General features: G+C 46.8%; 1 protein-coding gene across 4 annotated transcripts in view; it reads left to right on the forward strand.

Annotated features, from left to right (window-relative positions):
• Positions 1-2,640: 2,640 nt before the first annotated feature.
• The window catches only part of Prom1 (prominin 1), a 122,263-nt gene continuing 108,444 nt past the window's right edge, over positions 2,641-16,459 (forward strand). For 2 of the 4 annotated variants that reach the window (XM_029560519.1, XM_029560521.1), the window contains exons 1-2: positions 2,694-2,950; positions 9,469-9,849. In XM_029560519.1, coding sequence (XP_029416379.1) covers positions 9,630-9,849 — 220 coding nt within the window. In that variant the 5' untranslated portion in view covers positions 2,694-2,950; positions 9,469-9,629. The other 2 variants (XM_029560520.1, XM_008826882.2) reach the window with 2 other exon arrangements.

A 16,459-nucleotide genomic window follows, 5' to 3' on the forward strand; every position in this document is an offset into this window, starting at 1 on the left:
CATCTGAGCATAATTATCCATGGGAGAAAATTTCAGGTTAACTGGAATAGTTGCTCACAAACCTATTTTGTTTTGCTTTAGTTTCAATGACTCTGAGAAAAATATCTAAAACTACAAGAAACATCTTGTGAAGGATTATTGAATCATCAACTTTTGTGTATTCTGGCAATAATTAACTTTAAATAATACTTTTCTTTTATAGCCCAGTCTGGCCTTGAATACCCAGGCTCCTAATAGATCACGTGCTCAATCTCTCTCTCTCTCTCTCTCTCTCTCTCCTTCCCACACCCTGCCTCTCCATCCCTCATGGTCCTTCTCCCTCTCTCTCTCTTGTGGTGCTGTAACCAAGAATCCCAGATATGTTAAACATGAACCCCAGATATACTAAGCATACGCTTTGCCACTGAGTTATACCCCAGATCCAGTGCTTCATTTCTAAAGCCATATAACCATTAATGAGACCTAGTTTTTGCATATAATAATTGCATAATGGGAATAAACATTATCCCCTCTGGTCTTGCATCTAATTATGATATAGGTACAATTGTGAGATTAGGGCTGCTAGCTGTATTACATTGAACAAATTGTTAGATCTTGTCACTGCCGGCTTAAGGCCACCCATCTTTACACTAGGATGCTGTTTAATACTGTGTTTTGTGCACATTAAACATATACAACAGTTCAGTAATAGGTGTTCCAGTAGGGTATGAAAATGCATTAAAACTGCTGAAGCATTAAGCGCCCTAAGTGAAGGGAAGACAGATGGTTGTCGAGCTGTTTCTTCCGAACTGAAACATCCCTTCTGTCAGGGAGGAAGGAGGCTCCTAAAGTCAGCAAACTAAGGATCAGGAGATTCAGGAAGCTCAGAGAGTTAAAGATTCACAAGGCCCCAGGGTTAAGTAAGGATTACACAACTGCTTGGGGGAAAGGAGACTCTCCAGTGGGGCTTGTCTGCCAGTTGCACAGGAACTCCAGAAATGTGGTTTTCATGAATTGTTACCCATGCTGTGGAGGGCTTTTACAAGGCGTCACACACGTTCCTGCAAGGAACTCCTCACTCATGCTGTATGCAATTTCAATAAACTCTGGAGTTCAAGTTCAACTTGGGAAAGAATTGTTTCTTTGGCTTATTGTCTGTGCCCTCTGGAGTGAGCAGACATGTGCCTATGTCTTCCTAGGAGAGAGAAGTCACAGGACAACGGTCACCCAGTTCAACCCAATGTGGCATTGGCCTGACACACTTTCACCCATTTTCTGGATTCGGGAGGCTAGATCTGGGTTCACATTTGAGACATCATTGTGGGACTTCAGGTAAATTATTGAACTTGTATCATTATATTGCCAAAAAGGGTTGTTGCTAAGGTTCTGTAAAAGCTCATTTAGAACACATGGCCTGGCACCTTGTTCATGGTGCTCTGGTTCCCTTCTGTTGCTCTTCCTTCATGGATATTAGGAATAAAAATGCGTCAGTTATTCCCATTGTCCTCATTTTGCAGGCAGGGAAGCTGAGGTTCAGAGATGAAGCAGCCAATGTACCCATAAAATGGGGGAGGACCAAATTTTGAGGTAGATCAGGAGAGCTGTTCTCAGGGGAGGGAACTCACTTCTCACACACCAGCCTTAGTGAGCTGCCTGCCTCTGAGAGCATGGGCCCAGGAGCAGTGGGGGCTGTAGAGGGGGAACCGGCAGTTTTAGAAGCCTCCTGTACCTAACCTTGCCACAGCTTAATGTGATTTTCAGAGGTCTTTCTGAACTCTGGTTTCTTGTCTTGGCAGTATACACTCGAGGTCAAGTTCAACTTTAAGAACACCTTTTTCTCCTTCCCCTTTTCCCTTCCTGCTTTATGGTAGATTTTGAGGGGGAGAGAATGACTAAGTCAATGCTCTGTCCGTCTACCCATCCTTCCATCACCTAGTCCGTAAACACTAAACATCTTATCGGTGCTGGACACTGAAGGTGCTTTTCTTCCCTATTTTTTCTTACCAGACTGCAATCATCTCTAGGTATTGTGGAGCAGGGGCAGTTTCCAGGACCCCCAGCATACCAGATCCACAGACGCTCTGTCCAAGTCCCTTATATGAAGTGGCACAATATTCATATATAACCACTGCAACCGTCCCGTGCACCCTGAAGGAGCTCTAGATGAGTTACAGTGCTTACCACAATGCAATCCCTATATAGCTGTTCTATGGCATAGCTCAGGGAATTATATATATATATTCTTTTCAGCATATTTTCTATTCACCTTTAGATGAACCCAGGAACGTAAGTGGATAAAGAGAGCCGCTCATTTCGTAAAACGGGGACACACCCCAGGCCCATAATTTGTTTTTTGTTTAGTGGGTTTTTTTGTTTTGTTTTGTTTTGTTTTGTTTTAATGCATTGGTAGCCAGTAACCCTGTCTAAAGAGGTCAGGAAGCGTGTGAAGGCGAGAAAGACTTTAGCAGCAAAGCTGTCCTCCAAGGAGCACCTTAGGTTTACTCGAGATTGGAGAAGGGCGTGCAGGGGCTGAGCAGGTCTCTGGCAGCAGGAAATAAATGCAGACTAGGTCCCCCCGGTCGTTCCTAGGGCATTGTGTCCGAGCTGCTCAGAAGGTCCAATCAGAGCGCGCCCCAGGCTTAGCGTTCTTTAAATAACAGAGCTCGGTGGCGCTCAGGCACCTGGCCTGGAGCTCAGACGCTGGTGAGTAAGCTCTGGAAGGAATCCTTCCGTTCTCTTAGCACCATCCCCAGATAGTAACCGGGAACGTGGAGAACGCAACAGGTCCTCACAGAATCCTGGGGTCCCAAAGTCCCGCCGCCCGCGTCCCTCGCCAGCAGGGCGGACTCTGGCCCAGCTACTTCGGTGGTCTCCGGAGACCCGGATTTAAATAATTCATGAGCCGGGGCAGGGAAGAGAGGCGGCTGTAGCTGCGGTGACCCAGGCTGGAGCGCTAAACTGGGGAGCCGCGGTAAGTACCTGGGAGTGCGGAGCCGGCGAGGGGGCTGAGCACACCCCAGTCTAGAACACACTAGGCAGGGGTGGGGAGTGGAGGGGGTCGCCGTGCGCCCCACCCCAGCTGCGCTGCAGGTGAGGGACGGGGTCTGCAGCCCCGGCGCTGGAGCGGGGTGCGGGCGTGGTCTGGGAACCCCGCCACTGGGCGATCCCCGGATCTGGGAGAATCCGGTGGAGTGCGCAAACTTTTCCCGCCGTGTTGGCCCACCGCGCGGGTGTTCTTTGCCTCCTTGGGAACCGAGCCGTCGGCTGGGGGGTGGCCTGGTTCCCAGGACGCGAGCAGGCCGGTGGCTAGGCTGCGAGGCTACGGGGTCGCTCTCAGGGAGGGTGGCGAGGGCAGGCTCAGTCCCGTTTTGGAGAACTCTTTCGTGGCAAAGGAAGGGCCCCGGGATGGTCCTGGAGGTGTGGGATGCCCAGCCGGCTACCTTCTGCTTCCTAAGTGCGGTCCGAGCAGGACCGGTGACACGGGTGCAAAAGGAAACGGTCACCCCGCGGCGGTTGGAGAGCGCAAGCACCAGGCTCCTAGTCCCCGACACTTCCACGTGGCCCTCCTGGTTGCACAGAGCCCAGACTTGCGGCTTTTGCGGGGGGGGGCGGGGGGGTGCAGACCTGGGGTGCTCGGGCACACCTTTCCGGGACGCGGGCATCAGGACAACAAAGAGGACCGTCAGTAGAGGAGCTTAGGAGGATGGGGCTGAGGAAGAGCTTCAGAGAGGGGGGTCCGAGACAGAAGCGGGAACACGGCTCGGATCCCCTTCTCACTGGTGGGAGCGTCCCCAATACCTGCCCAAAGCGGACCCGGAGGAGAACTGGTACGCCGGGCAGCAGAGTCCCAGAGACGATCAACACCACCCCCCCAACCCGCGGGCCGTGGATTCCTCTAGGCGTCCGGCTTCGCGCGCAGCCCCGCGGCGGGTTCTTTTGTGTCCCGCAGCCCCGGAGAGGCCCCTGCGGGAGGGAACCTGGGCGGGCGGAGAGCGTCTGGCCTGGTGGAAAGGCCGGGAGGAAAACCGGTGCTTCCTGCAGCCACTGACTGCTCTACGGGCAACAAGGGTTGCAGATCTTTCTGGTGTCCTGGCAAAGAAAGGTTTTCCTTTCTTCTTTTTCTTTTTCTTTTTTATGTGTGTGTGGTGGCTGTTGGCCATTGTTAAGACAAGCGAGTGAGTGATGGGGGGGGGTCCTTGCTGGCCCCTTCAGCCTGACTCACTAGCGACTGAGACCCAAACACCCTCCAACAGTGAGTTGCGCAGAATCTTATGGAAAAGTTTTTCCATTTTGAATGTCGACAAATTCCTAAGGTCCCACTGGGGTGATAACTTATTTTTCTTTTCTCATTCATTTGTGAAATTTCCTCTTTGAATCTCAGTGGAGCTCTGTCCCATTGAGCCTAGGGATCGTCGTGCTTAGCCCGGAGCTGTTGAAGTTTCTGGACTGTGCCACACATGTTCTTTACCTGTGTTAGCCTGCTGACCCACCAATGCCGTGCAAAAGCTCCGCTTCCCAGTAAGCAGCTGTCTGTCATCTTCACAGGGTTGGTAAGTGGGTCCAGAGGCCCTTGCCCTGTTTCAAAAGCTTGGAATGTTGGCTATGTAGCAGAGCCCTTTAGATTCGTTTTTTAAGTGTCCCATAAAACTTTTATGGACTTCCTTATGGTTTCTGTGGTGGACTATTTCTCTGTGTTCTTGTTCAGTGAAGTAAACAAACACATCACTTGATAGGTTGAAGAAAACATAAAGACAAGCATTGCATGGTCGGTTTTGTTTAAAATGTGAAGGAAATAGGTTTTGGCAGTGGCCAAGAACCTCCTGAATTTTAAGCACCAGAAGATTTGTCATAAATGATACAAGTAACCCCATGGTGACTGACGCTGAACTGGGAGTTCTTGGAAGGGTGAGGATAGTGGCTTAGAGGACTTGGCAGGACAGCTTGACTAGCCTCAGACAGGACAGTTGACAGGCCACCTGTGTGGTGTATAGCTGTGACCGACATGGTGGATGCTGGATGTGGATATTCTGTTGTCACCCTCATTTCTAGACAACTAGAAATGTCCAGATTCGGTATGTGCTCTCAGCCCAGGAGAAAGCATCCAATTGACCAAGACTGTCTCATCCTCAGGACCTACTGGGGCACCCCAGTTCACCTCACAATGAGAGGTAGGGCTGCTTCCCACAGGACTCACAAAGGTGGGCTCAGAAATTAGGTAGCCCCCACTTCCCCCAAAGCAGCACCCCAGAAGGCAAGCATCCATCACAGTGATCCTTTTAAAAAAGATTCTAAGACTTCCCACCAGAAGAAGAAAAGAAAACGAAGCTAGAGGGTCACCTTGTCTCCTTTTAAAATCATAGTTTGCAGAAATACAGCTCTTTGGATTCCAGGCTCAGAATCATATGAGGTATTTGTTTTAAACGGACTTTCTCGGGTCCCTTCGCCTTCACTGTATTTGAATACAGTGTGTTTGGTATGGAACCGACAATGTGCCCCATTGACCAGGAAAATGACCAAGTGGTTTCACTGATTTGTTCTTATTTAAGGGGGTGGCTGTGTGTGTTGTGTCCAAAACTTGCAACATTGAGGGTCTCAGGGGAAGGACTCGCTCCCAGAATGGTAGACCAGTTGTCCTACCATAGGTAACACTAAGGAGGTGGTCTGCTGACAAATTTTGAGAAAGTGGTCACAAGGACTTGCAGAGAGGTAGGATAGGATCTCTCCTTCCCTAAGGTGAAAGGCTGCCAACAGGTAGCTGCTTGCCTCCAGTTTGAAAAGAGGTAAAAATGATGGTTTTGTACCAGCCTCCTTCCCATTTTATTTCAACTGTCCTTTATTCAATATCTTCAGTGTAACATCTCTGGGAATACCCGGGGGAGTAACTCAGTGTTCCTTGCCTCTGTGCACAGCAGCTTGGATAGATCAGGTCCAAGAAATATGAACAGGGCACTTGTACCTTAGTCTGTTGTCCTGTAGGTGTTTCCAGAAAGCCTGCAGTGTCCTTGGAAAGTGGTGTGAGGTAGGTAGGCAGGTATTCAAGGAACAGTGTTGGTTTTCAAACTTTCACTGTTTTAAGGGGAGCATGTTCAAAGTACAGATTAGGGCTGTAGATTAGGCCTGAAGACCTGAGTTTGATCCCAGAACCCATTGTGGAAGGAGAGGATCGACTCCCAAAAGTTGTCCTCTGACTTACTTTCATGTACCCTCAGACACTGCGCGCGCGCGCGCACACACACACACACACACACACACACACACACACACACGATGAAATAAAATATTTTTTAAAGTGCCTATTAGGAGCTGGAGAGACGATGCAGATTAATTAGCGCTTGATTAATTAGCTTCAGCCGCTGGCATTTTGAGTCAATACCCATTTTTTGGGGACACAATGTTGGTCCCAAGCCCTGTTCTGCATTTTGTGCTCTTGGCTCCTTGAGCTGATCTCAGTGGCTCGTGGGACCTTCCCGCATCCACTAAGGCTGAGGTGAAAATCTTTTTGACTTGACTTTCATCATTGCTTGCTTCTTGAGACTTTGGTACTTTGGAACCAGATAAGGCTGTCCATTATCTCCACTCCTTTTCAGTATAGTGCTTGAAACTTGCTAGAGCAGTAAGACAAGAAGGAAATTAAAGGAGTATTTTCTTACACTTTAAAATTGAAGAGAAACCTACCCTTTTGGCAGGGGGATGTAAAGGAATGTGGACACTGAACCCCAGCTGCTGTCTGAGGCAGTGGGTACCTCCATCTTTGCCTTTGAGATTTCCTCTGGCTCAGTTTCCACTGAGGGAGTTTGGAAGCTTGTTTATCACTGTCTCTCAGGGCGATTCTTTCTGTCTCTGCTGTGGCTTGGTATCATTACCGGGAAGTGCACCTTTCACAGCAGCTGAGGCTTGAATCCTTAGCAAAGAGGAGGAGTGGTATGGGGGATGAGAGGCAGCCCTTGAGAGTCATCCCCCAAGTACAGGGCTCACTGTGAGTGTGATGGAGCTTGACCCCAGGGGTCACCTGACAATCTGAGCAGCACAAGATTTGCTAAAGGAAGATTCCAGAGCCATTCTGTTGGTAGCTCTGTGCTGACGTAATTGGAGAGGAATGGGAGCTAGAACAGGAGGGATTAGACAGGAACTGACATCTTCATTGAGACAGCTCCTGAATTCTTACTTCTTGTCTGGAGCTGTGTTTTAAAGTGCAGATTAATAAACCCCAAACCAGAAGTTAGGTTTGGCCGTAGTCATTTTGTCAACAGCGATTTTATAGGGACACAAATGTTGGTCCTGAATGCCTTCAGCTTTTTGTGCTGGTCACACTGGCCCTTGAGACCTGACAGAATGATTGACCCCTTTTCCTTTCTTACAGTGTGGATTTTAGAAACACCCTGTGCTTACCTCGAAAGTATCTATATAGCATGAAAAATGAAAGCTTGTGAACATGGCTGCCTAAACCTTTCCCACTCCTTCCACTCAAGAAAATTTTATGTAAACCCAAATGAAACACTGATAATAAATCATAAATCATTTTATTTTAAAACAACTTTGGGCAGCTGTATCATTTTGCCGTTTACTAAAAGCAAATTCTTGTGCCAGTGAGATGGATGTACTTGTTTGACGCAATCCAGTCCAAAGATACACTCATCTGAAACATGAGGAGGAATGACAGTAGGAAAATATTAAAGTGCCTTGTTTTCTGTAAGTAAACCATTACGTCTCTGTAAGAACAATATGTTCTGCATGTGAAGTTAAAACATTGTAGTTCCTAACATTCAGCAGCCTCAAATCAACACCGACGTTTCTGACAGTGTTCGCTGGTGGTTCGCTGGTTCGCTGGAGGGCATGCGCAGTGCAGAGGTGGCACCTGTTGTCCGTGCAGGACCAAGGCTGCAGTGGACCTGGGCGTTTGCAGCACTGCTGAGCGCTGCTAGAAACACCTCCAATTCATCATGTGCTCGATTTTTTGTTTTGTTGATATTTGACAGGGTCTCCCTAGTCCCAGCCCACCTGGAAGTCACTATGTGGACCAGATCCGCCTGCCTCTGCCTCGCGAGGGCTGGGATTAAAGGCACAGGCCAAGTGCTTGGCTTTGAATTAGTTTTTAGTCATCGCAGATTTGTGTGTTTAGAATTCGCTGTTGCCAGATTTTTCACCACCCTCACGTTCAGTTCCATGACTCCATGTGGAGTTGCAAACCGTTGTTTAAGAAGTTGGGTTCTGCCGGCGGTGGTGGCGCAGTTCTTTCATCCCAGCACTTGGGAGGCAGAGGCAGGCGGATCTTTGTGAGTTCGAGGCCATCTTGGTCTACATAGTTCCAAGACAGCTGGGACTACAGGGAGACCCTGTCTCAAAAAGACAAAAAAAAAAAAAAAAAAAAAAAAAAAAAAGTTGGGTTCTAGAACACCACAGAGAAAGGAGGAGCTGTGCATCCCAGATCCTAGGTTTGGTGCTGATTCATCCAGTCTCTTAAAACAGTGCAAGAAATCAGGCGTTTTGGTTTTTTTATTTCTTATGTTTAGTAGGTGCTTACCTGCTGAGTACAGATGCCTTCTGTTAGAATCGAAAGAACCTAGGGTCCAGCAAGACAAGGTGCTTTTCAGCACTGCTCTGGGTCCCTCTCCCTTCCCAGACACAGTGGTGGTGACTGCCTTTAGGATTCCTGTTTCTCATTCCTGTCTCTTCAGGGGTAGACAGAAGCCTCCTTTGGCCCCTACCTCTCCCCAAGTCATTGCAGGCTGTGACTTGAAATGGAGGGTTTCATAGGATGACCTGGTAAGTTTATTAGACAATCAGACTTTGATCCCAAAGTTTGTCTCTGACCTTGAGGCCGTACCCTTGTGGTTTGAGTTAGGGGTGAGATGGAGTGACGACAGATACTTAAAATGAGGTCAGTTAGTGAATAAGCAGACCCTAAGGCACTGTGAGCTATATCAAAGAGGACAGCAGAAACTTAGAAAAAGTAGCATGTAGTCCATGGGTAGGGGCCTCTCTGGCCCTGAGTGGAGCACTGGAGGGTCAAACTCTTGGAGGGTCAGAGCCTTGGTGTCTTGGTTAGGGCTCGGACTCAGAAGGCAAAATACTGAGTTTGGGTTCCGGCCCCACTGTGACTGTCCTGTGGCCTAATGGCAGGTTACTGAAATCCTCTCTGCATCTGTTTCCTCATCTGTAACGTGGAATGATGCCTGAAAAGCATGTAGCACAGTACCTGGGATGCAGTAAGTGCTCAATGAACGTCGGTCTCCAGGGACAAAGGGCTCCCTGTACCGTGCCTGATATTCCAGGAACCTAGAAAGGGTCTGTGTTCTGAATCTGCTCCATCCCCCAGGAAGGAGCTTCCAGTCCTTTTCCTGGAGCTCTGGAGCAGACTGTGTGCTTGTTTTCAACCCACCCAGATTAGGCCAAAGTGTTTAACTCTAAGCTTTGTGGCCTGTTGTGGGGTGAGCTCCTGGTATAGGCAGGTCGCCTGTGAGTAACTGCTGATCCTTCTTTCTCTGCCAGGGATGGTGCTTTGAGTGAATGACCTTCTTGAAGAGCACTCTGCTCCTGTTTCAGAGAACCAGCGCTGCCAGGAAGCAGACAGTTCCATAGGCCCAGGAAGGCCCATCTGGTCTGAGGCGTCCAGAAACTACCTCATGCTTGGGTGATCAGGCTGGCTAGCTATGGCCTTCGTACTGAGAGTCCTGCTGCTGCTGGGGCTGTGTGGAAGTGCCTCTTCGACAGGGCAGCTCACGACCACAAGTACTCCTGGGGTTTTGCATTATGAATTGCCTACCATGGTGTATGAGACCCAAGGCACCTATGAGCCTGGGTTTCTTGGTCCTCTCTTCCGAATGGTGCACAACTTCCTCCAAGTGGTCCAGCCCCACGATTTCCCTCTAGGTAAGTGCTGACTGTGGGAAAGATGGATTTGTCTTCACACACCCACACTTGGTTTCTTTTTTGGTCTTTTTGAGACAGAGGTCTCCCTGTAATCACAGCTGGCCTGGAGCTCACTATATAGACCAGGCTGGGCTTGAACTCACAGAGACCCTCTGCCTTCCAAATGCTGGGTTTAAAAGCAGGCAGCACAACACCTGGCTGTTCATTTGGTTTCTTAATGATGATGTCATCCATAGAGAAGATGATCAGCATTTTACAGTCTGAGGTTCAAAAATCTTTAATAACACAGAAGCACAAAATAGAACTTGAGGGTTTCCTGTGGTTAACCAGGTTGAAAATACAAACGATGCTGTTGTGTTCACTTTTGTTTTGTTTTGAGCAATGCCAGGTCCCAAAATGCATATAAATAGTGAAAATTGGGGGCTGGAGAGATGGTTCAGTGGTTAAGAACAGTGACTGTTCTTGCAGAAGACCCAGGTTTGAATCCCAACACCCACATGGCAGCTAACAACTGTTTGTAACTCCAGTCCCAGGGGATCTGACAGCCTCTTCTGTCCTCCATCGGCATTGCATGACACGGGTGCCTACATGCATTACCTGCATGCAGGCAATACATGCATACATATAAAAAATAAAAATAATAAATAAAATATTTTTAAAAAGTTAAAATTAGGATAAAATGACAAGTTCTCTGTCACGGAAGGAGAGGTTGATAATTACCTGGAATCTGTCAACGTGTCAACACTTAAAATTTAACTCTTCTCTGCCCACCACCAAATGCAATTTTGACATTGCTTAGGGCAAGGACAAGGCCTGTCCCAACCTGTTTCCCTGGTTAACTGTTTCAAGAACTTAGAAGAATTTGGTGTGAGGAAGGGAGGGGTGGCGGCACCCTGGAACTCTGTGGCATGGGGCTGGTCACTGTACACAGTGCAGTTCTCTTTTTGGCTTGTCATTCTTCCTCCTGCTCCTCTGAGCCTGGAAGCCCTCTGGGGTGACTGATCCCAGGGACAGTGTTGTGGAGAGGAAAGCACCCTGGAACTCTGTGGCATGGGGCTGGTCACTGTTCACAGTGCAGTTTTCTCTTTTTGGCTTCTTGTCATTCTTCCTCCTGCTCCTCTGAACCTGGAAGCCCTCTGGGGTGACTGATCCCAGGGACAGTGTTGTGGAGAGGAAAATGGTCTGTGTGAGGTACTGCAGATTCATGCTAGATTTCTCCTGAGCTTGTCTTTAAGCTACAAAGATTTGAATGCTATCATTGATTATAGCATGGGTGCAATCTTTATTATTTTCTGTAGCTCACTGGCTAGTGTTCTAATAGGCTTATTTATGTATGAGAGAGAGGCAGAGACAGAGAGATTTAGGGAGCCTCATCACTTGTTTTATACTTTGTGGGGCTGTGATAGCTAGTGTAAAATTGCTGCAACCTAGAATCACCCACGAAGTGGGCCTGAATGAAGGATTGCCTAGATCAGGTTGGCCAGTGGCCATGACTATGGGGGGTCATCTTGATTGCCTTAATTGAGGTGGAACGGCACACCCACCCTGAAATGCCTGGGACTCAGCTGTTTCATGGGCTGGATCCTAAACTGTGTAAGAGCAAGGAAAGCCAGCCGAGTGGACACTCATTACGGGTGCATTCATCTCTCCCTGCTCTCGACTGTGGACGTATGTGATGTGACTAGCCACTCAGTTCCTGCCTCGGCACACCTAAAACCGTGGGCTGTGATCTGGAGTTGTGAGCCAAATAGCTCCTCCTCCCCGATTGCTTTTGATAGGGATATTTGGTCACAGCAAAAGAAACTACGCCAGGGGCATTTATAGAGTTTTGTTAAAATGCACGTCTGTTCGTCTCAGATTAGATTGAAGCCCTCTGTAGTATTATTGTCAGTTTTCGGTTTCAATTTTAGTTCTAGGAAATAAGTCAGTGTGGGACCTTAGTGTCAGTGAAGATGATCTTGAACTAATATTGTCTACTGCTTATGTCACTTCTTAAAAGACTAAATTTGGAAATCCAAAATGTGAAAGTGAGAGATAAACAGTTTAGCTGTTAATGTTGATTACAAATTCAGTTTGCAATAGCTCACTTTATTTGTAGACTTGCCATGAACGTTACTGTATAAACAAGTAACTACAAGTTTTTCTAGTCTTTTTACAATTTGTATTTGTGTATATGTAGTGTGTGAGAGTGCATGTACGTGTGGAAGTCAGAAGTTGATGTTGGATATCCTCTATTGCTTTCTACTTTCTTTATTTTATTTTATTGCTTCTTTTTTTTTTTGAGACAGGGTATTCCTGTAGACCCAGCTGGCCTGGAACTCACTATGTAGACCAGGCTGGTCTCTATGTCACAGAGACCCACCTGTCTGTACCTCCCGAGGGCCAGCATTAAAGGCATGTACCACCACAGCTGGCTCCACTTTTTTTGAGCCAGTCTCTCACCAAATCTGGAGGTCATTGATTTGGCTTGCTGGCCACTGAGCTTCAGGGAGCCACCGGTCCCTATGTGCCCCACCCCCAGTGCTAGGGTTATATAGAGGCATACTACCATGCCTGTCTTGCTTCTGGGTGCTGGGGATCTGAACTTAGGTCCTTATGCTTGTGCAGCAGCTACTTTCCTAACTGAACCATCTCCCCAGCACCCTAGTCATTTTTTATGTATATATATAAAGCTTAGAATTCAGTTGCTTCATTTGGATCCACAATGAATTCCTCAGGAGAGCCAAAGCCTTCCACGTCTCAGTCTAAGGATGTCATGCAGTTAGTTGATCCTATGATCTCTTTCCGCATGTTGTTCTACTTTGCCTCCTCTGACTTTCACAGGAAGGCCCCTTCGTGTGTCATAAGGCAAAACGGTATTCAGTCTTCATTTCAAATGAGCATGTTAACCGAGGATGCATGTTAGTTTAGAAAAGGGGTGTCTGAAGAATTTAAATTATCAGGGATGTTAACCTAGCTTATGGCTTGGCCATCATCAGTACTCATTGTAGTAAAGTAAGAAATTCAGCAGTAGACTAAAGCCAAATAGCTTTACCCTTTAGGGGGAAAGTTATTAGGCTGTGTCTAGAATGTGCTCTTGAATTTGACAGTTGATACCTTGTGGTTTTGGTTTTCTTCTCTCATCCTGGCTTTTGCATTCTTCCACACAGTGGCTAGAGATCATCATAGTCTCAAAATCGGCCCCTAGAAGGACATATATGAGACAGTCACAGATTTCACCTGGGGCCAGTGCCTCCCATGGACACCAAATTGTGGGGAGATATCTTGCAAGTCAACGCGCCAACCAATCAAACAAAACACCAGAAACATCCCCTGTCCTTTGTAAGAAAGCAAAGATGAAAAGGGGATTCCTGTTTATCATATATTAGTTTAATTAGCTTAGTATATTAGCTCAAATAGAAGATTTCAAAATGAATATAATGTCTTGATAGATGGCATTATCTGTGGTTCTTTCTGTGCTTCTGTTTGACAGTAAAAGCTCATTAAATACAGAGTTCAGTATAGGCCGAGTGGTAGAGGACAGAACGACACTGGAACCTGGACTTCATCTTCGCTTGTTATGTATCCTGTGTCCAACTAAAATCGTTTACTGGGTTTAGCATTTGAAACTCTTGAGAGAAGCCCATGTTTCATCCTGAAGAGAACCGAGATGGAACGGCCTTGTCCAGTTGGGGCTTGCACAGAAGAAAATAGGTTACTATAGATCAAGAACAGGGATAACTGTGCACCATGACACAACGTGTTCTTGAATGTCTGCCTGGTGTGGAGTCACAAGAGTGTGACTGCATGTTAGCTTTAGGCCTGCTAAGAAGAGAGCTATGCCTTAGCTTGGGGCATCGCAGTTATGGAGGCTGGGGAGTCTGCAATCAAAATCATGGTGGAGTCATATTTGGCATCAGATGAGGGCCAACATCCTGGGTTGCAGACAGCTGTTTTCTTGCAGTTTGCTTACATGGCCCTTCCTTGGTGCATGCTCAGAGACAGACAATCAGACATGCACTGATCTCCCTCTCTTCCTCTTTCCCCATCAGATACAAATCCCATCATGAGGTTTCTGCCTTTATGCTTCACCAGTGTCTAATGATCTCTCAAAGTCTCACCTCCAAATGCCAACACATCCTAGCTTAGCATATGCATTTGGGAAGAGCACAGACATTCAGCCTGTAACAGTGGGAGAGAGGAGAGTTCATGGAATAAGTTGACCACAGTTACAGAGAGCCAGAAAAGGAAGGAAAGAAGAAAGGAAGGAAGGAAGGAAGGAAGGAAGGAAGGAAGGAAGGAAGGAAGGAAGGAAGGAAGGAAGAAGGATGAAGGATCAGACAGTGGTGTCCTGCTTTCTGTGATGCCCCAGTCGAGTGTTGTGAACCAAGGTGTAGGTGGGATTGGGTTTTGGGAGGAGTCCCAACAATGCTGGAAGGATGGACCACAGGGACGTGAATGTTCCTGGCGTGGGCCAAAAGGATAAGAATGAGCTCAGAACAAAGCAAAAAATAATGGGGGATATGCATGCAGTATCTATTTTGTGTCCAAAGGACTTGGTTTTAAATCTTAGCTCTAGCAATTTCCTGCATGGGTGGTCAGGGCCAAGTCGTTCATTTTCAGATCTTTGCTTCTCTTAGATGGAATCTCACTGTAATCATAGCCTACTTTGTAGCTTTTATTTGTGAGGCTTAAATGAGATGATGTATAAAGTCTATGTTTAAAACCACGCCGGAGTGGCACTGAGAAGAATCAATAATTATAGGTACCATTAACTTTATTATGTGAGAGGAAAATTTGACCAAAGATGTCTCCCAGAGGCATCATTAAAACATCCTGCTGCTACTCACGTGGGAACATTCTGTACAGAATTGCTGAGTTCTATTACTGTCCAGGCTAAGGGGACCATGTCTGCTTGGCAAAGCCCACAGTAGCAAAATGGGATTAGAGACCAGGGCTCGCTGTGATTACTGAGTACTCTTCCCAAGGATACCTGCATCTAACAGGCTCTTGTGTGTCTCTGTTTCTTTGTTCTTTCCTGCCGTCCTCAGTTTCAGTGAGACTTGCTTTGCTGTCTGTTAGCTCCTTGAAATCTCTCAACAACTTTGGGGGGTGATGGCCATAGGTGGGGTGTCAGTTATAATTATTGTGTTTCTCTTTGGCTGGGAAACCAAGTCAGAAAGAGCATGTTCAAGCTTCTAGGAGAGGCAGACTGAGACATCTTTTTTTCCTATAGTTGTTTCTTCTATAATCCATTTCTGTGGTTATTTTTTTTGTCTTTTATTTTATTATGGTGTGTTAAAACAACCATGGATTAAGTATCAAAACAAAACAAAAAATGAAAAGAAGAACAACGAAATTTTTAAAGAGGCAAGAACAAAAATAATCATGGGTCAATGTGAAAAGTGGTTGCTTTTTGTACATTAAAAGTGTGCATTGCAGAAGATCGTCTGATGTGGGTGTTGAGAAATGTATTTTTCAGTTTTATGTGGCTGTAATGAATTTGTCCTAAGATACAACCCAGAGCCATTCTAATGAAGCAAGCAAAAGAAAAAAGAAAGCACATCTGCTTCTAGTTTTATGAAATTCTCTAAAATTATTCTTCACCCTCCTTTGGCATATTTTTAAATTAGATTTTAGGATGCTTGACCTATTTCTAAAAGCATTTCCAAACTAATATGACTTGCCCTGGGGATCTGGTACATGTGCACATGAAATTGGGTAGAAGGCAGAAGTGGGCAGAAGGGTGAGTAAAGCTGGGTTCCCCTGGAGTTTGGGATGCCCTGAGGACCTTACAGTGGGTGTAGATACGCCGTGTCTTGTAGTTGAACAAACTAATTGAGATGATCAGAAGATAGTTGAAGGGGCTGGAGAGATGGCTCAGCAGTTAAGAGCACTGGCTGCTCTTGCAGAGGGCCTGGTTTGATTCCCAGCGCCCACGTGGCAGCTAACAACCATCCGAAGCTTCAGTACCAGGAGACTCCAGCGCCCTCTTCTGACCTCCACAGGCATTGCAGAACATAAGTACATTTACATGTAGGCAATACACTTACACACATAAGAGTAATAATTTTTTTAAAAGAAGAGTTGAGATCAGGACTGCAGGTTGCACTGTGACACCGAGGTACTGTGTCAGGATTCCCTCTGCCTCCCGTCAGGACTCCTTGGGATGATCACATCTCCTACCTCCTTCCCAGTCCTGCCTCTGTAGTCCCCCAGCTCCCAGGGTCATCATGGTATAGAACCGGGTTACCCATGCCCAGGTTTCAAATTGGCTTCCTGAAGAGAGATCAGTAGTTTCTTTTCTATCTTCAATTCTAAATTCACAGGGCAGTCAATCATCAACCAAGAGACCCTTCCTTCTCAGTAACGGTGGCCAGGGTGGTTTGTTAGCTTCTGTGAGCTATAGCTGTCACCACAACATTAGAGGCAGAGAGAGGCAGTTTCAAGAATGTTGCTAGGTGGAGAACCCAACAGGTGTGTCTGTGTCAACATCCAGGTAGCACTGGGTTCCAATACCTGCATGCTCTCACCTAATTCACACAAAGCCACTGTTGTTCCCTTTAGATCATGTGGCTCATATTGGCACTAGGTCTGACCATAAACAAGGTCACCAAGGGAAAGAACTGAT

This window comes from Nannospalax galili, unplaced genomic scaffold, assembly GCF_000622305.1.
Source record: "Nannospalax galili isolate Female #2095 unplaced genomic scaffold, S.galili_v1.0 scaffold271, whole genome shotgun sequence".
NCBI lineage: Eukaryota > Metazoa > Chordata > Mammalia > Rodentia > Spalacidae > Nannospalax > Nannospalax galili.